The sequence below is a fragment of the Littorina saxatilis genome, linkage group LG15, assembly GCF_037325665.1.
Source record: "Littorina saxatilis isolate snail1 linkage group LG15, US_GU_Lsax_2.0, whole genome shotgun sequence".
NCBI classification, from domain to species: domain Eukaryota; kingdom Metazoa; phylum Mollusca; class Gastropoda; order Littorinimorpha; family Littorinidae; genus Littorina; species Littorina saxatilis.
This window is the reverse complement of record NC_090259.1, coordinates 48,170,634-48,196,716: the sequence shown is the minus strand read 5'-3', so window position 1 is coordinate 48,196,716 and position 26,083 is coordinate 48,170,634. Positions and strand designations below refer to the sequence as shown.

Sequence of the window (26,083 nt, the reverse complement as noted above, 5' to 3'; positions counted from 1 at the left end):
CAAGGCGGAGTGTGGATCTAGCTGCATATTAAGGTTCTCAAAGAGTTGAGACAGGAATTCGAGAGTAATTTCAGAATAATTGGGCTAAAGGGTGAAAGTGGTTGGCAAGGGTACATTGGGTGACTTGCAGGACACTTGCATCTTTTAACTTGGACAGGCCGTTACATCAAATCAGTTTGGAGGAATGAGGCAAGTAGCCGGCAAGGGTACATTGGGTGACTTGCTGGGCGCTTGTGTCTCTTACTTCTGACTGGTAGGGAGGAGGGAGGCAGGAGCCCTCAAGGGTACATTGGGTGACTTGCAGGGTTTTTGCACCTCTTTTCCCTGGGTGTGCGGCGGTACCAGCCAACAATTGTATTGTCAGCTGGTCTGTGGCGTTTTACCGCCGCATTTGAACCAATTTTATGCTTCTTTTTTGTGTACTGGAATATTGTCTCTTGACAAATGTATGGATAACATCCACGGCTGCCAATGTCGTGGTCTCAATGTACAGGTATTTTTGTAATTTGGTGTTTTAGTGACGGGAATGATAAATTAGGGCCCGATATGCCCATTTTGAAATCTAGTCAACCCGTACACTAAAACTTACTTTGTAATTTGGTGTTTTTAGTGACGGGAATGATAAATTAGGGCCTGATATGTCCATTTTGAAATCTAGTCAACCCGTACACTAAAACTTACACCTTGCTATATATATATGTTCTTTGGTTATGATTTTACTGTTGTAGAGCTTTTGCTCTATCAAAAACAGTAGTCGCTGAAAATAAACTTCAGCGACAGAAACATCAATGTTTCGGTGTTATGAATGTGTTTTGAACAAGTGATGAGAACAAGGGTGTGCAAGATGCGTGTAAGTTGTGCATTTAAATTGTGTAATGCGAGTGGCTTGGGGGTGTGTTTCAATAAGCTGTGCTCTGGTCTTTCTCCAAAAAATATTTAGAACATAAATTAATTTATGATACAAGAAGAGCAAACGCTCGATCGAGTCACTTTCGCAGTTCTGAATATTATATGAGGCATCAGATGGACAGGAAGAAATTGCTATTCACAACACAATGAGTCACGTTCACATAAAATTTGAGCCCGGTCACTTTTATAGTTTCCGAGAAAAGCCCAACGTTAAGTTGTGTGTTGCCGAACAGAAAAGGCTAGTTATCTCCCTTGTTTTTCTGATAACGTTCGTAAAAGGCTACAGATGTAAATACTTTGATGTAAAGAATAATCCTACAAAGTTTCAATCACATCCGATGAACTTTGTCAAAGATATAAAATGTCTAATTTTTCCTTTGACGCTGACCTGTGACCTTGAAAAAGGTCAAAGGTCAACGAAACCATCGTTAAAGTGTAGAGGTCATTGGAGGTCACGACTAAACAAAATATGAGCCCGATCGCTTTGATAGTTTCCGAGAAAAGATATAAAATGTCTAATTTTTCCTTTGACGCTGACCTGTGACCTTGAAAAAGGTCAAAGGTCAACGAAACCATCGTTAAAGTGTAGAGGTCATTGGAGGTCACGACTAAACAAAATATGAGCCCGATCGCTTTGATAGTTTCCGAGAAAAGTCCAACGTTAAGGCGGTGTCTACGGCCGGACGGCCGGCCGGACAGACTAACACTGACCGATTACATAGTCACTTTTTCTCAAGTGACTCAAAAATGTACCCTTGATCCACACCGCGCCACACATTATTTGTGTAGAACGTTATTGTTAATGTGTTACATGTTCATTTCACCACCAAGGCAACAGAAAACCTCTTTAGATGGGCTATATTAAAGCAGTTCTGGTAGCACCGTCAGCACAGAATGGACTGAATCTGATCATCATCCTCAGCAAAGCCAGGCACCACTCTGCAAGCTGCCTGCACGTCATATCTCGGCACCTCACTTCCTGGAAAATAAAGAAAATGTATTACTGAGCACATCCACTGCGGACTTCCTGGCAGCCACTGGTCTGAGGATCTAGCACGGCCACCAACATCGAACGCAGAAGAAGAAGAAGAACTGAGCACATCCAGACTTTGCTGTGCGCTGATGGGGATATGTTTTGGGTATTCAGAAGAGGGTGTGTGTTAGGAGTGGGGGTGCGGGAAGGTAGGTAGGAAGGAGGTATTACTTGTTCCTCACAAGATCAGTAGGATGGAGAATGGTGTGGGTGATACTGACAGTGACAACTATGAACTAAACTGTAAACATTGTTCTGTAATATTACAGGTGCCATCATTCCTTCATCAGTTCCTGTGAAAGCCATTTATTTCAATTTTCATGGACACATATGATATACTTTCATCATTAAAATTAAAAAGATAATCTTTCATCATTAAAATTAAAGACTTCCTCACAAGAACCTTTTTAACGACATGATATCTAGTTGTGCTGCTGATGTGAGCAGCTTTTCTGGAGTGTGATGAAAATTTACTATTTTTTTAAATTCAGCATGAGCCCTCATCCCACACACATTCCCTATTTAGCGTTGACACCTTACAGTTTTGTTGTGAAATGTGATGTGAATTCATTCTGAAAATTCTAACTCTGCGCAGGGGCAGTCAGGGTGTTGGATGTAGAAGTAGTTATCCAAGTACACAGGTGGTATTACAATTTACATTGTAATTCTTATTCCATGTTAAAAAAAAAACACAAAAACTGGCCAGATCTGTGAATGTGATTGTGAGCCAAGGAAAGGACTGACTGTATTTATAATAATTCCAGTAATGAGTAAATCTTTCATTCTAGCTATTTCATGTTTTACTTTCTTGCATCGCAATAGTTCAATCAATCAATGTTCATACAAACAGTGCACTTTTTGAGTATAGGGTTGCAACAAACTTTAAGATGGGAAGGAGAGAGAAAATAAAGATATTTGTACCATTATGTATACAAAGTACATCATACCAATTTACTATGCACAGTATTACTATGCATCTTCAAATGTATGAATAATTTCATCTACAATTACAAAGTACTTGTAATACAATTTACGAAGAACAAAAGACTGCTGAATTATCTACAACAGTACATGTTTATAGCTTCAGACTACCATCACCAATACCTAATGTTATTTTACCAAAGATTTGACAAGCAAAATAGATCTGTAAGTGGTACTGGTAAAGAAATGTGTAACTTAGTTAATATACTTACTCTTCAGGGGTAGTCTGTAATTTGTAAAGCACCACGCCAAGTCATCCTGATACCTCTCCAGTACATGTATCCATGTTTAAAGGTAAACTGTTGGAACTGGAAGACAGGAGCTGTATGAATGATGCATATCATCTCTGGTTTCTCGGGAGGCCTGAAAAAAAACCATATAATTAAGTAATTAACATAACAATATTACATGTCTTAAAAATGAAATAAGTATTATTTCAACTTCACTATCACAGTATCAGAGCCAAATCACTCACTAATTCAGTAATTGTTTTGTTTATTCTTTTACAACTGTAACACATTCAAAACCTAACTTGTTTTGAACATGTACATAAAGCTAGGTTTGTAGTTAAAGGGAAGAAACTGTTGTTTTTTGGGTAATGTGAACATTGATTGTTACCTCCCTTTAATTAGTCTTTTCAACTTGACTAACTCAGTTTATATTTTTGGATTTAGATAACATTGTTCAAGCTGTTTTAAAAGTGTTTTTGATTAGGTGTTAATTATAAACTTTAATAAGTCGTAAAGATTTTATTGTTAGAAAATCTTCCACTTCGGAATTTAGAGTTTTAGCGTCACTTCCGCCCTCTGCTTGAGAAGTCGTCAAGATGGTGTGAAACCTCTGGACAACATTTTGGTTCTAAATCAGGTGAATACTGATTTTTACATTGTCATCTGCTTGGTGTATGATTAGTTATTAGTTTAGCAAGATGAATATTATAAATTGGAGTGGTTATTTTTGTAAATCTGTTCCGAAACTGAAATATTTGTAATTTGATCATGTGGTGGGTTTTTGACAGAAGCACCGGTCACAGAAATGGTGCAGAATATTTGTATTTTTGGTTGTAGTTAGTGTATGAAGTGTATAGACGGAAAGATAAGTGTGTTACTGATGTTTTGAAGTTAAAACTTGAATAGGGTTTAGGTTTTGTAAAGAAATTTGGTTTTGAATTATAATTTGAAGTAAATGATATTTTTGGGTGTGAAGAGAAGCGAGATTGTGGTGTATAGACGGTGCCAGAGCACAGGTCATATGCATAACTAATGAGCGGAATGCCGTCTTCCCATTGGCCAGCCGGCCCAAGATCAGTCTCTCTGCCATTTCTGCATCTGCGGTAGCCAGTGCCAGACGTCCCAAACAACTGTGCGAAAATTTTCAACGTTTCAAGGATTTTGGAAAGAGAAGGTACACGTACTTTTACCTTTTTTTGTTTTGTTTTGTTGCTTGATTGTCGAGAGGGGCGATTGAGATCGAAACAGCGGTAATAGGCTCGAGTGGGGCCAATTAGTTGTCTGCAAGGAAAGTTTGGAGTTTGGGAAACTGGGAGACAGCGTGGCACCGTAGGCAGAAACATGTGGTTTCACGTTTGCCGGGAGTGACACTCGAAGGAACGAGGGTGATAGCTAGGTAGACGGTGATGGTACAATTAGCTGACAGCCGTCAGTAAAAGTGTTCAGGGAGAAAAGAAGACAGTATCATCTTCTCCTGGCATTAAAATTGGTCCAAGCAGTGGCAACGCGAATCGCTCGGTCACGTGACTAGTTTCTTTGTGAAGAAAGACGGCGGGAGCGAAAATGTTTACAAGTTGTGCGGTGGTCGGGCACTCTTTCACGTGGAGGTTTCAGCGATTTGTGAACACAGATGAGGGGGTGCGGCCAGATTTAGGTTTTGATGGTTTTGAGCAGATATTCGATGGGAGAGGGGGCCGAAAAATAAGCGACGTTGAATCAATGCTAGAACAGAACAGGGCCATTTTCACCCGGAAAAAATGGGGAGTGATAGTGCTAATGGTGGGGGACAATAATATTGTTCCCGGAACGACACCGAATAAAGTGTTTCGTGAGCTGTGGCATCTGTGTGTGAGGGTGCAAACATTGGCAAACTCAGTAGTGGTGGTGTCAGGGATGACACAGAGATACAGTGGCTGGGGGGGTTTCAATGACATAGCCAGGGAGGTGAATAGGCTTCTTCATCAACAGCTGAAAACGGCACACAGGATAGTGGGTTTGTTCCCCCACTACGTGGCTTTCCCTCCAGCAGAGAAGTTTGCTCAGTATCAGAAACATTTTTTAGCAGATGGGATTCATCTGTCAGGGTCGGGGCACATGCTACTGTACAGAGCACTGAGAAAAGTTCTGTTGGACAGTCGGCATATAGACCAATGAGGTAAGAAGGTGTTGTGGTTGTTCAGCGGGTGAGAGGGAAGTGGGGGCTAATAGTGATAGCCGGTATCCTCTCGTGCTGATGGCAGAACCACAATAGGGGTAGATGCAGCACGGACGGGGTACCAAGGTTTATTCCCAGACTGAAGTGGTTGGGTTCTACCGAAGACGCCAGACGCAGAGCTTTGATGCCGGGAGTGGAATAGGATGGGGTATCCTTTCCAGCTTTTGGAGTGACGTCATTGTTGGTTCTGGTTTGGTAGAACCGGTTGTGACTTCATGGGGAATGTGTATTGGTACAGCCCGTGCTGCATGATCAGATTGACAGTGTTTTCTTAGGTGTACTCTCGTGCTGAGGGCAGAACCACAATAGGAGTGTAGATGCAGCACGAACGGGGTACCAAGGTTTATTCCCAGACTGAAGTGGTTGGGTTCTACCGAAGACGCCAGACGCAGAGCTTTGATGCCGGGAGTGGAATAGGAGGGAATATCCTTTCCAGCTTCTGGAGTGACGTCATTGTTGGTTCTGGTTTGGTAGAACCGGTTGTGACTTCATGGGGAATGTTTTATTGGTACAGCCCGTGCTGCATATATATAAAAAAAAAAAAAAAAAAAAAAAAAAAAAAAAAAAAAAAAAAAAAAAAAAAAAAAAAAAAAAAAAAAAAAATAGGCCCCTGATGCTTAGTGGCCTTTGAAATGTTTCAGGATGTCGAAGCGTCCAACCAAGCGACCGGGGCGTCCCTCAAAGCAGCCCCCGAAGAGGTTTCGAGACGAGGAGGCTGAAGGAGAGGACGAAATGGGCGTGAAGGAGTCGCTAACCCAGCTCCTTGCTGAGCAGAAGGCCCTGAGGAAGGAGATTGCGGAGATTCGGGCCGCCAAGACGCCGGCGCCTGAGGCATCGCCCGCAGGATCGACCACCTCTACGGGTGGAAAATCCAACTCAGGCATGGCTGGGCACTCTGGACACTCCGGTGAGCAATCTAACACTAGCGGTACACAGGCGTGGGCAACCGGCAACCAGAAAATGTTGCCCATTGACCTACACGTGCCAAAGACAATAAAGGAAAAGATCTGGAGCGGTGTGGCGGTTAGGTTCGCAATACTCCTGCCCGCGGACCCGAAGGAAATGCTGGAGGAGGACTCGGATGAGGACGATGAAGACAAAAAGAAGAAGAAGAAGAAGAAAGAAAAGAAACTGTTAACCTTCACAGAGTGGGTGAAGGCCTGGAACATTTATATCACTATACTACAGGACAGAGCGAAAGAGGTACACAGGGGCCTGGGTGCCCACTTTGCTCGGGTGTGTACCCTGCATGAGCTGCAGGGCAATTGGCGGGACTATGACTACCGCTACCGGCTCGCAATTGCTGCAGGAGAAAGGGCATGGGGGGACAGCGACGCGGACCTGTTCGCCACCACCCGCTTAGAGCCTGCCACCCAGACCCATGACGGGGGAAAGAAGAAGCCGCAGGGTGGCGCAGGGGGGAAGACTGGAAGTGGAAACCCAGCCAAAGTGGGGGGCTTCTGCTTCCAGTTCAATGAACAGGGATCTTGCAGCCGCCCCAATTGTGGCTTCAAGCACTTTTGCTCGCAGTGTGGGGGGCAACACGCAATCCGAAAATGCAGCGCCAAAGGGCACCCCTTTCGAGCGGGACGGGGGGGAAAAGAAGCAGGAGAAGGAAAGAAATGAAGACTGGGGCACGGGGGCCACGCCAGTGAAGGCGGACAAGCTGGAAAAGTGGCTGGAAGGGTACGATCCACAGAAGAAGCGGGCTTTAATACAGGGATTCAGAGAGGGTTTCCGGGTAGGGTTCACAGGAGCCCCAAATAGTGTAGTTCAGAAGAACCTGAAGTCAGCAGAAGAAATGCCAGAAGTAGTAGAAGCGCACATAAAGAAGGAAATAGAAGAGGGGAGGTTAGTAGGTCCCTTTAGGCATATTCCTTTTACTCAGTTCCAATGTTCTCCAATCGGCTTGGTAGAGAAAAAGATGAAAGGAAAGTATAGGATGATACATCATCTATCTCACCCGAAGGGGGCATCCATAAATGATTTCATAGAGGAAGACATGGCCACAGTGTCATATGCCAATGTGCAAGATGCAGTACAGTTAGTGCAGACAGTAGGAAATACAGCATTTATGGCAAAAACTGATGTGGAGAAAGCTTTTAGGTTGTTGCCTATTCACCCTAGTGACCAAAACCTCTTCGTACTGAGCTGGCAAGGAAGTTTTTATGTTGATCTTTCGCTTCAGATGGGTTGTTCTTCGTCTTGTCACTTGTTCGAAGAACTAGGCACGGCTTTGGAGTGGATTGCTGTTCAGAAGTTAGGGATACCATTAGTGCACTACCTGGATGATTTTTTCCTTGCGGCAGTATCGAAGCAGCTAGGCAAAGAATACCTAGACAAATTTCTGGGTTTGTGTGAGGAAATAGGAGTTCCCATGGCACCTGATAAGACGGAGGGCCCAGAGACGAGGTTGACATTCCTGGGAATAGAGATAGACACAATCGAAAGAGAAATTCGGCTGCCGGTGGAAAAACTCACGAAGTGTGCCCAAGAAATACAGAACCTACTACAAAAGAAGAAAGCAACAGTGAAGGAAATTCAGTCGGTCATAGGGTTGCTGAACTTTGCTTGCCAGGCAGTGGTGCCAGGGAGGGCGTTCTTGAGGAGATTGATCGACTTGATTAGAGGCATACGCTCTCAGCTATTCTTCGTGAGGCTGAACCAAGGGGTGAAAGAGGATTTGAAGACTTGGCTAACTTTTCTGCAGTCATTTAACGGGAAGTGCTTTTTTCTCATGAACAAGGAAGTATCCTCAGAAGAGCTGGATTTAGTGACGGATGCATCCGGGGCAGTGGGATACGGGGCTTTGTTCGGTAGGCAGTGGTTTCAGGGTAGGTGGTCCGACTGGTGGCGACTCCAAAATATCACCCTACTGGAATTGTATCCTATCGTTTTGGCTCTGGAGACATGGGCGCTGGCCTTTCAGAACAAATACTTAGTCATTCATACAGATAATTTAGATTTAGTATCCGTAATTACTAAGCAGACATCAAAAGAACCCCTGGTGATGATTCTGGTGAGACAATTGGTCTTGTGCTGTTTACGGAACAATATTGTTGTCCGCAACGGGGCCGTTGTTCCGAGCTATGTCGGGGGCACCCATAACGGCCAGGGAATTCAACGAGCAACTACAGTTGGTTTTCCAATTTTGTGGCCTGCCCAAACAGAACTTCAAATCGCATAGCTTTAGGATTGGGGGTGCCTCCCACATGGCTCGGAACGGGGCATCGGACGCTCAAATCCGTCAGGCGGGCAGATGGTCTTCTAACGCTTTCTTGTCTTACATCAGGGTGCACAACTGGTAGATCAGGTAAAACGTAGGGCTTCTCTCTGTGTGCAGTGCAACAGAAAGGGGGAGGTCAGGCACATGTCTGCGTGCAGTGCAGCAGAACATTAACATGGGATCACAGGTGTGCAGTGCAGCCTGGGATTATAAGAAAGTGTGCAGTGCAACTTTCCGAGAAAGGTCGATTTTGCTTGGTGGCGGTACCTGATGTGAGTCATCAGGTGGTGGCGCGTACCGCCGGATTGGTGGTGAATGACAGACATTATGTATTTAATCGATGTGCTTTAATTGGGCTAAAACACAATGTTTATTGTTTTTTAGAGTTGCCAATATAAGTTTTTTGATGATGGTCTAATGAGCGGATGCAGAAAGCGGTAGATAAAGGGAAGTAACCCGGTGACCAGTCTAGTAAAATTTGACAGCTTGTTGGTGAAGCTGGAAACAAGAACAAAAAACAGTAAGCTAATACATAGTGGACAATGCCATCTATGATGGGTAAGACAATTTTTGTTCTTGGTGAATTTATGCAAATGTACAACCCAATGTATATGATTATGTCAATCATAGTTTTTGTGGAATTTATGAAAATATTCCACTGATTTTGTATGCATTATCTGCGCTGAAAATGAACGACCTGTGGTGTCGACCAATAAACATTTTCAGCGTAAACTGGCAATGAACGTTTCATGTGGTTGTGGTGGTGACTGTGGCGCTGGCTGGCGCTGGCTGATTGTCCGGTTTCGGAAAACTTTTTATCTTAAATTCTTGTCTATCCTCGCACATCTGAACATGCAAAAATGATTTTATGCACAGCATAAATGATATTTTTGGGTGTGAAGAGAAGCGAGATTGTGGTGTATAGACGGTGCCAGAGCACAGGTCATATGCATAACTAATGAGCGGAATGCCGTCTTCCCATTGGCCAGCCGGCCCAAGATCAGTCTCTCTGCCATTTCTGCATCTGCGGTAGCCAGTGCCAGACGTCCCAAACAACTGTGCGAAAATTTTCAACCCCACCGCCATCCCCTTACTCCACCATAACGTAGTTGTGTGGGCGCGTACCGCCGGATTGGTGGTGAATGACAGACATTATGTATTTAATCGATGTGCTTTAATTGGGCTAAAACACAATGTTTATTGTTTTTTAGAGTTGCCAATATAAGTTTTTTGATGATGGTCTAATGAGCGGATGCAGAAAGCGGTAGATAAAGGGAAGTAACCCGGTGACCAGTCTAGTAAAATTTGACAGCTTGTTGGTGAAGCTGGAAACAAGAACAAAAAACAGTAAGCTAATACATAGTGGACAATGCCATCTATGATGTGTAAGACAATTTTTGTTCTTGGTGAATTTATGCAAATGTACAACCCAATGTATATGATTATGTCAATCATAGTTTTTGTGGAATTTATGAAAATATTCCACTGATTTTGTATGCATTATCTGCGCTGAAAATGAACGACCTGTGGTGTCGACCAATAAACATTTTCAGCGTAAACTGGCAATGAACGTTTCATGTGGTTGTGGTGGTGACTGTGGCGCTGGCTGGCGCTGGCTGATTGTCCGGTTTCGGAAAACTTTTTAGCTTAAATTCTTGTCTATCCTCGCACATCTGAACATGCAAAAATGATTTTATGCACAGCATAAAAGAAAGTTTTGCGCATGCGCGGGAATAACCGAAAGCGCATCACATAGTTGGAAAGTTGGCTGTTGTTGTTTTATGGAACAAAAGTGTTTGTGACTAGTGTTTTATTTGAGATGTTTGAGGTGAGATTTTATTCCAAGTGATTTAGACATTGTGAATTGAAGAAGTTTGGTCATAATGGTCAATTTATCACTGCAGATAAATGTGATTATGTATGGACACTTCTTGTAGCTAGTTTTGAGTTTGTAACAATGGTGGAGTGGAACACATGAGATGTGTGGTATTGTTACAAAGAAGAACAAAGATGGTTAGTCACTGTCTTGTAGGATAACATATAGTCTTTCTGTTTCTGTCAATGAAGATGGGATTGATCACAGTAGGCATAATGTTACTCCTGTGTTAGGAAGAAGATTTTGCTGTTTATAGTTGGTAAATAGTAAATGATGTCTAAATATCAGCTGTTTCTAGTTGATAATGTGGAATGATAGAATGATAGTGGTGTGTTTGAACACAGTAACTATGTGGTAATTATTAGTCATAATTACTAGCCTCTGGTAACATCTGGTAAATATGATTTGTGTTTTGTTGTGTGCTAATAAGGAAATGTGTTTAATTTCAGAGCCAACCAGTCTGGGTTTCACATTACATGTCTGACTGAGTAGTTTGTGTTCTTAGATTTTGGTGAAGCACCTTACGAACACTGGGTTTAAGGTTTTTAACTGGATTTTTAACTAGGTTTTTAGGTTTGGGTTTTAACTGGTCTTTAAGGTTTTGACTTTAAGATTTTGGTCTTTAGGTCTAACACTGTTCTCTAGTCATTGTGTTTTATATTTGGAAGTTGTGTTTTGTTGAGAAAAGAAAAGACAAGACTAGAGAGAATAAAAGAAGTTTGAAACATTTTTCTGTATTTGTGTTATTCATTTAACACATAATATCCCCTACCCCCTTTCTTAACATAATTGGTTTTTCTAAATATAACTTGAAAGGTCAAGAGTGTTACACAACCATAGTTCATACACTGATACAGCAGCATTTCATTCTATGCATGCAGATTAAAGATCAAGCATTTTCTAAACTTGAGTAAACAACAGAACACAACAGTTCATACACTGATACAGCAGCATTTCATTCTGATTCTATGCATGCAGATTAAAGATCAAGCATTTTCTAAACTTGAGTAAACAACAGAACACAACAAACACACACTCATTGACTCACAGTCACACCCAGTTACTCACTAACACTAACACACACACATGTACACAACAGAAAAATCTTGCTCAGTCCTACAAAGGCCACGTTTGCAATGGTCATGTCTTGGATTTTAAAAACAATAACTTACCCGCTGGTTGATCCAAACCGATGACTGTCCTGTAAGTCAAGTGTAGAGTGTAGTGTAGACAGTGCGATTCATCGCCAACCTTCCCATTCAAGGCAGACCGTGTCCAAAATCAGCTGTACCATTCACATCCCGATTGAATTCCTTCAGAAAGGCAGTCGGTGTTTCAACTTCTTTGTCGATATATTTCTCTGGTGGACGTGTTGAACTGCCAAATATTTGATGTCTGTTACGAACGCCGCCATGTTTTTTCGTCATCAATACCATTCATCTACTCCACTAAGGAAGAGCGTTTTATTGTGTCTTAAAACCGACTACTCGCGAAAGTCATCAGTGTAAAATTATGGCCCACAAAATAAAGCTTCACATTTTGTTTAAGGGCTTATTTTATTTGCCTTTATTTTTAAGGGGCACATTTTGTGTCCCATATTTTAATAAGGCCTTCTGTTTGTGGGCCACAAACTGCATTTGTGCCCCACATTAGTGCCCCATATTTTAATAAGGCCTTCTGTTTGTGGGCCACAAACTGTATTTGTGCCCCACATTTTGTGCCCCATATTTTGTGGGGCACATTTTGCGTTTGTGGCCCACAAAAATAAGCCCAAAACGAGTGGGATTAATGACATCGAATGCCAAGGATATCCCTCGCTCGAAACTCGCATCTGCTGGTCAGCGTGCATTTCCCTCCGCGGGCCCCTCCGTCTGGAACTCCCTGCCGCTTGAGCTTTGCCAGAGCCCCTCTCTTGGCGCGTTCAAGAGTAGGTTGAAGACTCAGTTCTTCCCGTAGCTGGCTGCGACTTTCATGTTCGACATGATGTGTTGTGCCCCAAAAGACATTCTTATGCTGTGCTTTGTGAGAGGCCGGTGTTTTCTTTGTGTTTAATATTATTTTGTTTGGACCTAGCTATTGATGTGTACATTGTTGTTAAACAGTTGTTTGTTGTATGTTTATCAGGGTTTGCTAGTGTGTGATAGGGTTCGTGTCCGTCTGTAGATGTTAGTTTCTTTGTTAGTCCTGTGTTGACAACTCTTCGACAAGCGCTTAGAACTGTACCCACGGAATACGCGCTATATAAGCTTCATATTGATTGATTGATATGATGGTTAGGCCTGAAGAAATAAATTTGCTTTTGTTTAATATTTCTCTTGGGCTGCAAGCCAGCACAACATAATTAAAACATTTCATTTGCCAAATCAGCGCCACCAAAACTGATAAATAGGACTAAGCATGGAGTATTCATTGCAGGGGCTCTTTTTGGTTTGTCATTCTATGTGCCACACGCGTTGCAGTTGTCACCGTGTGTAGAGTTTAAGATGATGTGATTCCTATAGATTCTTATAAAGACAAAGTCGATCTCCGTTACACCCCCGCAAACATTTACATGATTGCCCATATGGTCTTTGTTGACTGATGTTCTTTGTCTCGTGACTTTATCGATATGTCGCAAAATGATTCCACAAAATTCGAAACAGGGATCAGATTTTACCCGCAACTACTGACTCTGAAAAGGTTGTGAAAAAATGGGTTGAAATTGAATGTGAGTGTTTATTCCTGAGACAATGCTTGGAGAGCTTCTCCCGATGTGACTGCGTCATCTGAAGTGGACTGGGTTGCGTTTTGTGTTGCGTTTTGTGTTGCATCAAACATGTCTGTGGATTGTGTTGAATTTTGTGTTGCGTCAATCATGTCGTCATCCATGATTTGACTGAGCGTTAGGACGTCGACATTGTCGAGGTGGTTTGATGTGTTTGTAGGAGTGCTTGTTGCTGCAGGGTTGTTTGGTGCAGCGGCGGGTGTAGGTGAACGTAGTGCAGATGAAGATTAGCTGGCTATTGCTGCAGGGTTGTTTGGTGCAGCAGTGGGTGTAGATGAACGTAGTGCAGATGAAGATTAGCTGGCTATTGCTGCAGGGTTGTTTGGTGCAGCGGTGGGTGTAGATGAACGTAGTGCAGATGAAGATGAGATGTCTATTGCTGCAGGGTTGTTTGGTGCAGCGGTGGGTGTAGATGAACGTAGCGCAGATGAAGATGAGATGTCTATTGCTGCAGGGTTGTTTGGTGCAGTGGTGGGTGTAGATGAACGTAGTGCAGATGAGGATGAGCTGGCTGTTGCTACAGGGTTGTTTGGTGCAGCAGTGGGTGTAGATGAACGTAGTGCAGATGAAGATTAGCTGGCTATTGCCGCAGGGTTGTTTGGTGCAGTGGTGGGTGTAGATGAACGTAGTGCAGATGAGGTGGCCGACTGGAGGCGTTGATTTTCACGCCTAAGATTGGTTAGTTGTGTGAAGTCTTTGCTCGCTTTGGTTTTTGCATCTGACAATTGGTTGATGATGGTCTGGAACGATTGTTTTTGTTTTTGTCGAAGTCGGGGTACTGCTTCACAGGCCAAGTTGTGGTCACCGTCTTGAAGTGAGGTCGCAGTGAGTTGGTCGTTGGGACGCCATATCTCAGTGAAGAAAATGAAAAAAAAAATTATACACAGGAGTATGCAACACGGAAAAATGATTTGTTTTGGCAGGAATGACGTTTACATGATTACGTCTACATGAACAAAATTTTCTCTTTATACGTTTGCTCATTGGTGTAAAAATCCAGCCCCCCCCCCCCCCCCCCCACCCCAAATGATCACACACACACAGTGATGAAAGTGCGCATCTCTTCCCAGCCTTGCAGCGCTTTGAAAGTTGGAAGCATTAAAGGTAAAAGCCATCGTGAAGATACGAACAAAAAGTATGACGTCTAAAATATATAATGATTTAAACGCATAGTATAACATAAGTAAATGACAACCGAAAATATATATATGGTTCAAACACACACACACACACACACACACACACACACACACACACACACACACACACACAATCGAGTGCACGCATCCATGCATACACTCATGTACACACACACACAGACAAACACACACACACAATAAATGTACGTCCAATGGAACGTGTGCGCGTGTGTGTGGATGCTGTTTTCAGGTAATAGAATCCCCCCACATGCATGGCCTATGCCATGGGTTAGAGAAGTAGAAAAAGCAAGATTCGTTCACCCCCCCCCCCCCCCCCACATGTAATGCATGGGTTAGAGAAGTAGAAAAAGCAAGATTCGTTCACCCCCTCCCCCCCCATGTATGGACTGGGAGAACCCCCCTCACCTCCCATCATCTTCCCCCCTCCGCCCTTGTCCAGTCCTAAATACCATCGCATCACCTTCAGTTTAAAAACAATTTATCGTTCCTCTAAACTGACACATTAAACCACTCGCACATTGATTCTTTTACCCCCTCTTTCACAATCATAGTTTTTGGCTCACGTAAGTGTAGCCTATGCGATGCTAAACTTTGTCTGTCTGTGCGTGCGTGCGTGCGTATGTATGTATGTATGTATGTATGTATGTACATGTATATGAGTTGTTCTTTGCTACTGGTCACAAGTGGGGGTCAGCTCAGACGGACGCATTTTTTCAATACAATCTAGGGGAGAAACTGGTCACAAAGCACCCAGTACATGCCAGAGAGATAGGAGAATCGGCACAATCAAAGAAAATAACAAAATCATTCAATAGATATGGAAATATTACGATTTACTGTGAAAATGCTAGCAAAAATGGCGTCCAAAAATGGGAACGCACACTTGGTGCGTCTTTGAAGACTTACCTCCCGAATTCTGTGTTGTTGATAATAGTCGTGTTTGTGCTGTTTTTGTTGAAATAGTATCTAATAAAACTGATGCAGTTCTTGAAATGTTGCAAATTATTGTTGTCTTTGTGAAATGCGAGAGTGTTCTGAGGCGTAATCTGCATACGGCTGATGTCCCACATAGGGTACCCCAGGCTTCGATCAGCGTATCACTCCAAATGAGCTTCATAGCAGAAAAGCAGATACACTACCAAAACACTGCATAACAGATCTACAAGTCTGAGCCAGAATCATTGAAATTTACTTTCTGTATAAAATATTGCAATCAAATTTGTTCACGCCGTCACACAGATAACGCAGGTTACCCTCGCCTTCGATTCAAAGTAACTCCAATCTGACTGAATTACCATCGAAACGCAGATGACGAACTGATTCACCACACATTTGTGGTATTTTACACACAAATTTCAACTGTGTTGTTTCGCGATAAACAGCCATAAACAAACAAATGTGGCGCCGTCACGTCGCCTCGGAAGGAATAACGCAGGTGACCAAGACTTGTTTCCGATACCTGTCTGATTAAAATCATCGGTTTTTTTCACAAATGACGGCTCTTTGGCAGATCTGGTGAGTCAGGTTGGAAACTGTCTATGAATGTTTCATTTAATGTCAAATGCGTACATTCTTGTCGATATTGTTACCTTTGGGCTCATAAATTAAGTCAATCGTCGTGTTGTCCGAAAGTGACTTTTGTCAGCATAGAACTTACTGTGCTTTGATCATTGACTGAGACTGAAGAATCTTCCGATGACACTAGTTCATTTCACTACGCGAACCATGTGAACCAGTGATTTTTTCTTATGTACAACAGATACTACAGTATTTCTGCTTTATGAAAAGCAATATTTCAAAAACAAAACTAGAGATTTGAATTTTGACCACTTTTCCCCCTTTCTGTCACCTACTGAAGAACAACTCATGTCTGTGGTAGAAACTTTAACATTTGAAGACGTCACATTATGGCGTAAGGAATTACGTCACGCGAAGGAATTACTGAAAGTCTCGGTCATTGGTATTTTGAGCGGGCCGAGTCTAGTTTTTTCTTCGAAATCGGCCATTCAGATCTAGATCTAGTGTCTCGCTTTCTTGCACAGTGTCACCTATGCTTACTGTGTGTGTGTGTGTGTGTGTGTGTGTGTGTGTGTGTGTGTGTGTGTGTGTGTGTGTGTGTGTATGTGACGGAGTGATTGAGTTTGTGTTACTGTTTGTCGATTTCTTACGTGAGCCTTGAAGGCTTCGCCTCTTGTTACAGCAGCATTTACCTCTGTTCATGCAGAGTAAATATCAAGTATTTAAACAGAAAAATAGGTCATTGTTGAATAACCCTTCTAAAAATACACAATAAACACACTTTCAGTGGCAGTGATTCAAGTGAAGTCAGGTAAAACATTATTTTGTTTTGGGCTAGTTAGTGTATTACTCTTCAGTGGCTTTACACACTTACTATAGAAATTATACATGCATTCAGCTTTGAACACATACTTCTAATGTTGGGAGTGCAGTGTGAACCATAACATTTACAGTGTAAAAATAAGGATACACAACAGTTTATTCAGAGATGGATTTGCCATTCACTGCATTATAGTGTTTGTTGAATAAGATAGATCTACAGCGATGCTTCAATGCATTAGATTTGCTTTGTTTCAGTGTCTACTGTCCATTGCTTCACCATCATGAATTGTGTGGGAAATTCAGTCAACAGTGCACAGTTCCAAAGAAACTGATGCTGCTGTGCATAATCATTGATGCATCGACGATCGTTCATTGTCAATGTCACTGTCAGAAAAACAACAACTGTGTCTTTCATCGTCACCACTACACAATGGCTCGTAGGCCTATTCTCCTATGACACTGAACACGCTTTCGGGGACACTCAGACAAGTACTGCCTGGCCCATAGATCTACCCTTGCTCTCACTTTCTAACACATTTATTGTTACAATATACACTGACACACACTGACACACCGAGGCGCGCAAACGAACACACACACACACACACCGTGGGACACACAAACATACAAGCACACAACGGATGAATCTTGCTCTTACCTGTTGGAAGATCCAAACCGATTAAAATCACCGACAGGAGATGAACAAGCCAGATTTGTACAGTCGCTGATGTAGAAAGTGGAAATTAAGTCATACTCATAGCAAATCTCCCGACTCAAGGTAGATCGTGTCAAATCAGCTGTGCCGGTCACTTCACGACTTGTATTTGAAGCCCCTCCAAAGCGCAATCAATGTTTCAACATCTTTGTTGATATCATTCTTTGGTTCATGCGTCGGACTGCTGAATATTTGATTTGTTCGTACAACAAAATCATCACTGGTTCTGCACCTTCATATATATATATATGTCTGAACTCGTAAACCTGTACGTCCCTTCCAGATCACTGCGCTCTGCCGCTGACACTCGAATGTTCCGAATTCCAACAAAAAATGAAAAGTACATGGACAACGCGCATTTTCATTTGCTGCTGTTAAAGCATGGAACTCCCTTCCTTATTCTATAGTCCATCCTATTCTTCTTTTAGATCAAATCTGAAAACGCACCTGTTCACACAGCATTTTCTAGACTAACCATTCAAACTGTCCGGTGACCCCTGCAGCAGCCAGTGATCTGGAAATCGTGTGCTGCGACTTTTTCTTTTTTCCTTGTGCAAACTACATATCGGTTTATCTAGTTATAGATAAATGGATGTGCATAAGCACGAGCTTGGTTTTGTGATTATATTTGCGATTTTTGTGTGTACGCCATGTATGCAGATTTGTGTAGGTATATTAGTATTCATGTGTGAGTGTATGTGTTTGTCATTGTAGACTAAAGCGCGTGGAGCTTCTAGGTAAGCGCTCTATAAGTTTCCATTATTATTATTATAACAAAATCAGAGACTGCCAGTGTCATGGCGGCCGCCATTTTTGTTTTAGCAATAAGGTCGAAACTAAGGAATTTAGTCCTCCTCGGAAGAGGACGAAATTGGGGCTTGTTAAACTAGTTGCCAACTTAGGTCGGAGCTTTTGAAAATATCGTACCATGCATTGCGCATTAGAGCGATAGTTTCGAACTTTGGATGTGGGTCCCAACTAGCTTGGTAGTCTCCATTCATGCATTCCAGTGTTTCCACTACAAGTTCGCTCTCACGCATGGCAGACTGACTACTGCTTTAGTTACCAACCGCTTAGTTCGAACCTACGTTTAATAATAGTTGCTTACTATGGTAGTCTCCATTCATGCATTCCACTACTGGAATTTGTTCTTGTCATATTAGTATGATATGAGTTGTTCTTTAAATTTGCTACTGGTCACAAGTGGGGGTCAGCTCACACGGACGCATTTTGTCAATACAGTCTAGGGGAGAAACTGGTCACAAAGCACCCAGTACATGCCAGAGAGATAGGAGAATCGGCACAATCAAAGAAAATACCAAAATCATTCAATAGATATGGAAATATTAAGATTTACTGTGAAAATGCAAGCAAAAATGGCGTCCAAAAATGGGAACGCACACTTGGTGCGTCTTTGAAGACTTACCTCCTGTTCTGTGTTGTTGATAATAGTCGTGTTTGTGCTGTTTTTGTTGAAATAGTATCTAATAAAACTGATGCAGTTCTTGAAATATTGCAAATTATTGTTGTCTTTGTGAAATGCGAGAGTGTTCTGAGGCGTAATCTGCATACGGCTGATGTCCCACATAGGGTACCCCACTTCGATCAGTGTATCACTCCAAGTGAGCTTCATAGCAGAAAAGCAGATACACTACCAAAACACTGCATAACAGATAGATCTACAAGTCTGAGCCAGAATCATTGAAATTTACTTTCTGTATAAAATATTGCAATCAAATTTGTTCACGCCGTCACACAAATAACGCAGGTTACCCTCGCCTTCGATTCAAAGTAACTCCAATCTGACTGAATTACCATCGAAACGCAGATGACGAACTGATTCACCACACATTTGTGGTATTTTACACACAAATTTCAACTGTGTTGTTTCGCGATAAACAACCATAAACAAACAAATGTGGCGCCGTCACGTCGCCTCGGAAAGAATAACGCAGGTGACCAAGACTTGTTTCCGATTACCTGTCTGATTAAAATCATCGATCGTTTTTTTCACGAATGACGGCTCTTTGGCAGATCTGGTGAGTTGGAAACTGTCTATGAATGTTTCATTTAATGTCAAATGCGTACATACTAAGTCGATATTGTTACCTTTGGGCTCATAAATGAAGTCAATGGTCGTGTTTTCCTAAAGTGACTTTTGTCAGCATAGAACTTACTGTGCTTTGATCATTGACTGAGAAGAATCTTCCGATGACACTAGTTCATTTCACTACGCGACCACAGATCTGCAAGGAAACTTATGGTAGGGGAAATAAGCTTAACTGAAGATGAATAAGCGGAGTAACTGTTCTTCAACGGATTGCTCTCACTGATCTAAATATTTAGATCTTGTCGTCTGCTAGTCTACTAGTAAGTAGTCTTCGGTCGTGTGAAAGTCACATGTATCTATTTCGACTGTGTGCATCGATCCGTGTAGTGAAAAGTTGATCTTTGATGATTTGGCAACATAACTTCGCTAAATGTGCTTCGAGTGTATCTCCCCGTTAAATTAAGTAAATTTCAATGATTCTGGCTCAGACTTGTAGATCTGTTATGCAGTGTTTTGGTAGTGTATCTGCTTTTCTGCTATGAAGCTCATTTGGAGTGATACGCTGATCGAAGTGGGGTACCCTATGTGGGACATCAGCCGTATGCAGATTACGCCTCAGAACACTCTCGCATTTCACAAACGGACAACAATAATTTGCAACATTTCAAGAACTGCATCAGTTTTATTAGATACTATTTCAACAAAAACAGCACAAACACGACTATTATCAACAACACAGAACGGGAGGTAAGTCTTCAAAGACGCACCAAGTGTGCGTTCCCATTTTTGGACGCCATTTTTGCTAGCATTTTCACAGTAAATCGTAATATTTCCATATCTATTGAATGATTTTGTTATTTTCTTTGATTGTGCCGATTCTCCTATCTCTCTGGCATGTACTGGGTGCTTTGTGACCAGTTTCTCCCCTAGGCTGTATTGAAAAAATGCGTCCGTCTGAACTGACCCCCACTTGTGACCAGTAGCAAAGAACAACTCATATGCATGACTGTGCATTAGGGCTTGCTGCAAGACTGGAACCATTCGCTCAACCATTTCTTTTTTGTCTTGTGAAGTTGTGGTTGGGTTTTCGAAGAACAATTTGATTTGCCTTGAAACATGCCACTGAAAGTGTATGTAAACAAAACAAAAACAAAAAAGACAAGAATGTCAGTTATTGGTAAAACGGCAGCGTATCTAAAACATGGCGGAATCATTTTGTGCGTTAGGCTCACATGATACGCGTTTAATGACGGGTAAAACCGTAGGACACCCCACCCGTTCACAAAACAATCTCTCCGAGCAAAGCAGAAGCAACTCGCAGAACGTACTTACCCGTACAGGGCCGTGGTGAGAAATGCAACACACCGAATATTACCAACACAAAAACTGTGCGCTTCATTTCGTCCTCCTGTTGGAATTTCAGTCTAAAAACGTCATCATGACGTCACAGGCGTTTGTTATGGTTGGTGTCTGTCTCGGACACACTAAGCTTTACGCATCGGAAACACTAGTCTCAGCCAGCCCGACTGATCGGCTACTACCAAGGGCAAGTCTACCGGTGTGGGATTTGCGGGGTGCATGTCAATGACAATGAAGACCGTCACAAACACTGTACATAAGGAAGACGTGGAACTTGCGAAGAAAATGCGAAAAAGTGTTTGTGGGTTATCGTCCCTAGTCACATGCTGACGGCGAAAACAAAATGGCGGATCGCGTAGGTACCGATCGCGTGCGAGGTGGTGGTAAATTGTGCTCGGCTTTTTGTTGCAAGAACGCCCGTTACAAACAGAGCTGCTTCGGGAAAACTTTCCACAAGTTCCCTAAAGAAGAAAAAAGGTGGGTTGTGCAGTGATTATTTCATCAGGTTTACCTTCTTCAGAATGAGAATGCTATGGCTCGAGTCAACTCACTCACTGACTCAGATAAGCCAACTGTCTCTGGGCATTTTTGTCTGCTATGATACTACAGTATTTATAGAACTAATATGCAAATGAAATATTACAAACATAGCATGGATCGGTTCATCCTGAGATTTCTGTACTAGCTGTACTATGTACGCGTGTGTCTGCGTGTGTACCTGTGTGTGCATGTGTACACTGTACTTACGACTGTGAGTGTGAGTCAGCAGTCAGTACAAAACAACAGTTTACACTTGATGACAAACTACCCGTGGGCATATTTGCCGAAATCTTTATCAAACCTTGCTTACGGGAAAACTACAGTACAAAGGTACATCACTCATCCGTTTTGCGTTCAGGCAGAGCGTTAGATTTAGACTGAAGATCTGATTTATTTTTTGTCTTTCCTTTTTGCTTAGTTTAACAATAACATTGTTGTTTTTATTTTCAAACTAGGTGCAGAATATGGATGCAATTCACAAGGCGAGAGGACTTTGAAAAGCTGCAGCCAGCTGATGTTCAAGGTCTCAAGCTTTGTACTGATCACTTTGAGGCCAACCAGTAAAACAATCCTGCAGAGAGGATCACTTGTGTGGAATGCTGTCCCGACATTGTTTGCAGTGCCCAATCCACCACCGAAGGTTATTTATTTATTGGTTTTAGGTTTTTGCAAACCAATGAAGCACACTATTAAATGCAGTTTGAGTAATGACAAGTTTGAGGCTGATGTAAGAATTGAAAAAAAACCAGCATTGTTCCCATCAAATAATGCCTGTTTGCATTTAGCGCAAAAAAATGATAAGGCCAACAAAAAAAAGTTACTTATTTTGGATCGACGTCTTGATTATGATGATATGATGAACTTATTTTGCCAAAAAACAGCCCCAAATGGCAAAAAAAGTATAGGGTCGGCGTCAACAACAAAAAAGTTGTATGTTTCTGGTCACCTGACCCTACCTATGTTTTCCCGACGACCCTAGACTTTTATTTTTGCATTTTCAAAAATAAAAGGGGTATTCGAAAATCAATTGTTTTCCTGTTTTTCAACAAAATAAGTTAAAAAGATGGTTTAAAAAAAAAAAGTTTAGAAAAAAATCTCCACCTTTAGTCATGTTAGGCCACAAAAAAAGTCTGTTTAAGGTAACATAGGCCCCCCAAAAATAGCGTCGGTAGGTCGGCTTTTTATTTTTGTATTTTAGCCATCTGAATATTTTAATTTCATTTTTTAATGCCCCAAAAAAGTCTAGGGCCGGTGGGAAAAAAATAGGGTCGGTCCGGATACTGTAAACAGATTATTTTTTGTTTTGCCTTGCGAGAAACATACACTTTTTTGTGTGGCCTAAGACCAATGCCATGAAATTGGGAGAATTGTTTCATTGTGACTGGGTGTTGGTTGTGAGTTTGTCAGTTAAAGAGCTGTGCATTTGCAGGTTGCTAGTGGGAGGAAGCCACCATCGCAAAGGGTAGCTACAAATGAAGCCAGCACCGACCTGTCGCCTGATGCACAAATTGTTCAACCAGGTAAGAGATTTTTAACCATGAAGAACACCCTGACATCAAAAAATGTTTAAACCCATCCATTACATAGTTGATAATTGCTGTATAGGGTGACGGGCGCTGTGGCGGGGTGGTAAGACGTCGGTCTATTAACTCGGAAGGTCGAGGGTTCGAATCCCGGTCGCGGCCGCCTGGTGGGTTAAGTGTGGAGATGTTTCCGATCTCCCAGGTCAACTTATGTGCAGACCTGCTAGTGACTTATCCCCCTTTATGTGTACACGCAAGCACAAGACCAAGTACGCACGAAAAAGATCCTGTAAGTGTAATCCATGTCAGAGTTCGGTGGGTTTTAGAAACACAAAAATACCCCGCACGCTTCCTCCGAAAGCGGCGTATGGCTGCCTAAATGGCGGGGTAAAAACGATCATACACGTAAAATTCCACTTGTGCAAAAAAAATGAGTGCACGTGGGAGTTTCAGCCCACGAGCGCAGAAGAAGAAGAAGAAGAAGAAGCTGTATAGGGCGGATGCATGGATGGATGAAATTGTACCTGTAGTTCCAACACGTAAAGATGGGAAACATATCCTGTTAGAGGCATGGTGTAACAAGAAACAATTAAGTGGCTCTATTCCCATCCCCCCCCCCCCCCCCCCCCCCCCTTTCCCCGTCGCGATATAAGCTTCGTGGTTGAAAACGACGTTAAACACCAAATAAAGAAAGAAAGAAAGAGGCATGGTGTGTGAGGAGTTTACCTGGTACTGTTGTCCTAATCAATCAATCAATCAATATGAAGCTTATATAGCGCATATTCCGTGGGTACAGTTCTAATGGCCTCACCCATTCAGTACCAAACAAGGTCAATTCCATCATTGTTCCACATCGTATCCATAGTTGCTAATACACTTCATTTCTGGCCTGCCTTCCTACGCTATTGTTTATTTTCATTTTGTGATTTAATTACACGTGTTTTAATTTCTTCCAGGTTGTAACTTGTTATGGTTATGTTATTTTATGTGTGTTTTCTTTTTTAGATGACATTCAGGCGATCCTGGAGGACATAGGATGTAAAGCATCAAAGTCGTCATCTTCCCCATCCCCTCGTGAAGCGGAACTTTGGCAGAAGGTCAACAAACTGAGGAGCAAGGTTTTCCGATTAGAAAAGAAAACGATGGAACCCCGTGTAAAACGAGCGAGTAAATTAGCCAAGCCTCCCAAGAAAGACTTTGTAGTAGAACAGTTGTCTCATATATTATCAGGCGAGGCGAGCTATTTTGCCATTTATGCCTGTTACATATTTACCGGTTATCTGCTGCTGTGTCCAATCCTGGCAGAGACGGGAACGCATGTTACCAAGGAGCTGAAGGAGAGTCAATGAGATGAGAGAATGTGATTAACAATTTGCAACTCTCTCCGTACAAAGAGGGTCCAAAATTGTATAAAAAAAATAGATGGTAGGCAATTCAAAATTAAAAAAAGGACTCTCGGAGCATGGACTTAATGAGTCAAAAATTAAAGAAGGCTCTATGACCCGAAGTACATGTTTTGTCTATTGTCTTTTTTATTTTGAATTCCCTACCATCTATATTTTGATACAATTTTGGACCCTCCCTGGTGTGTTGTTTCCGATGTACCTTTTAGTCTGTTTACAGTAACATAGGCACACAAAAAGAGGGTCGGTAGGTCGGCTTTTCTTAACATTTTTTTATAACCATCTTTTTAAATTATTTTGCAAAAAAACAGGAACAAAATTGATTTTTTTTTCTTTTTCTTTTTTTCCAAATGCCAAAAAAAAAGTCTAGGGTTGGTCTAGAAAAATAGGGTTGGTCGGGATACCGTAAACAGGCTATTTTGCTTTGTTTTGCCTAAGCAAAGACTAACAAACTTTCTTTAGGGTCTGACATTGTATATACTATACAATTTTTGGGGTATTAACTAAATACATGTATACAGTTTTCGATTCCTTTTATAGCCCCCCCCCCCCCCCCTTTTTTTTTGTAGTCTGCCCTGGGGGCGGGAGGTCTCCTAATTTCGGTTTCTAGGGTCACCTTATGCTTCCCCATGAGCTGAGAACTTAATTTAAAATGAGCCTCGATTTTTTTATTTGTATTTTGTAATTGTGCCTTTGTCCAGTCACATGATTTCACTTTGTACTTAAAAACTTGGCGCTGTCATCATTTATTGCTATTTATTGTTCAGTTGTTCAGTATTTATTGCTATTGGGCATCAGTTATTCAGTTGCCCTCTTTCGAATGAGCCATGCATGCATTATGGATGTGTTTAGCGAATTGGGATACCTAAAGCAATGTAAAAGAAACAATGTGAAGCAAACATATAGCACCAAATAAAATAACCGAATCAGAATGGAAACTTCTTCAGTGTATGTGTGTGTGTGTGTGTGTGTGTGTGTGTGTGTTTGCTGTTTTAAATACCGAAAATGTGAAAATAAAGCAAGTCACAGCATGAGAAAGATCGACTGTACTAGTCATGACAAAGCAGGAGACAGCCTGGTCAGCATGTAGAAAAGGGGAATAACTCGTATTTAGCCATTCTCATTTCTAAGCATGCCCAATGAGGAAGTTATCCTTCTTCCCATTGTAGTTTCTTTGACCGTCAGCGCCTATACACCAGCAAAGCAAACACTCTACACATAGCTAATAAGGTTCCCATTGTAGTTTCTTTGATATAGCTAATTGTAGTTTCTTTGACACCAGTTAACAGTTCCGCGGCCATTTTAGATCTCGCACATGCGCACTTCTTTTATCGCGAGCAGATTCGACCCATTTCCTTTTCCGGGTGATGCGCATATCGTTTTTCGGCATGTTTATGTCTTTTTCCTTTTCCGGTTGATTTCACCGCATGCGCAGATCGTGTTATTCGCCCACGCTTCTACGCAAGGGACACTACTCCGGCGCACTACTCCACCCGTTGAAAGGGGGAAACATTTTCTTCAGTACAAGTAGTCTTTATGAATCAGTGCCGTAGCACAGCTCCTAAAAGTGGTCCGGCCATAAAAAAAATAAAAAGGTACTTTTCCCGGGAAACGAAAAACGTGAACTAAGGTAGATAACTCAGATGTCTCTTCAGTGCAAAACGCGATGGCTCAGTGGATCAGTAATGCGTCTCAGTCGGTGCATACGCAGTTTGCCTTTTAGTTTTACTTTAGATTTAGATCTATAGTCTTCACTTGT

The 26,083-nt window shown here is 42.0% G+C and overlaps 2 protein-coding genes across 3 annotated transcripts in view; one reads left to right on the top strand and one right to left on the bottom strand.

Moving 5' to 3' along the window:
• LOC138949514 (uncharacterized) overlaps nt 1-20,924 on the bottom strand; it is a 725,664-nt gene extending 704,740 nt beyond the window's left edge. For both annotated transcript variants that reach the window (XM_070321340.1, XM_070321341.1), the window contains exon 1: nt 20,832-20,924. In XM_070321340.1, coding sequence (XP_070177441.1) covers nt 20,832-20,898 — 67 coding nt within the window. In that variant the 5' untranslated portion in view covers nt 20,899-20,924. The remainder of the gene's footprint in view (nt 1-20,831) is intronic.
• LOC138949523 (uncharacterized) lies at nt 4,104-7,700 on the top strand. The gene is made up of 2 exons (XM_070321366.1): nt 4,104-4,327; nt 6,010-7,700. The coding sequence occupies exon 2, from the start codon at nt 6,011-6,013 to the stop codon at nt 6,992-6,994; it is 984 nt and encodes a 327-aa protein (XP_070177467.1). The 5' UTR covers nt 4,104-4,327; nt 6,010; the 3' UTR covers nt 6,995-7,700.
• Nucleotides 20,925-26,083: the final 5,159 nt, after the last annotated feature.

What these genes read in the sequence shown, in the direction of transcription:
- LOC138949523 (XM_070321366.1), top strand. Translation starts at nt 6,011, where the DNA reads ATGTCGAAGCGTCCAACCAAGCGACCGGGGCGTCCCTCAAAGCAGCCC.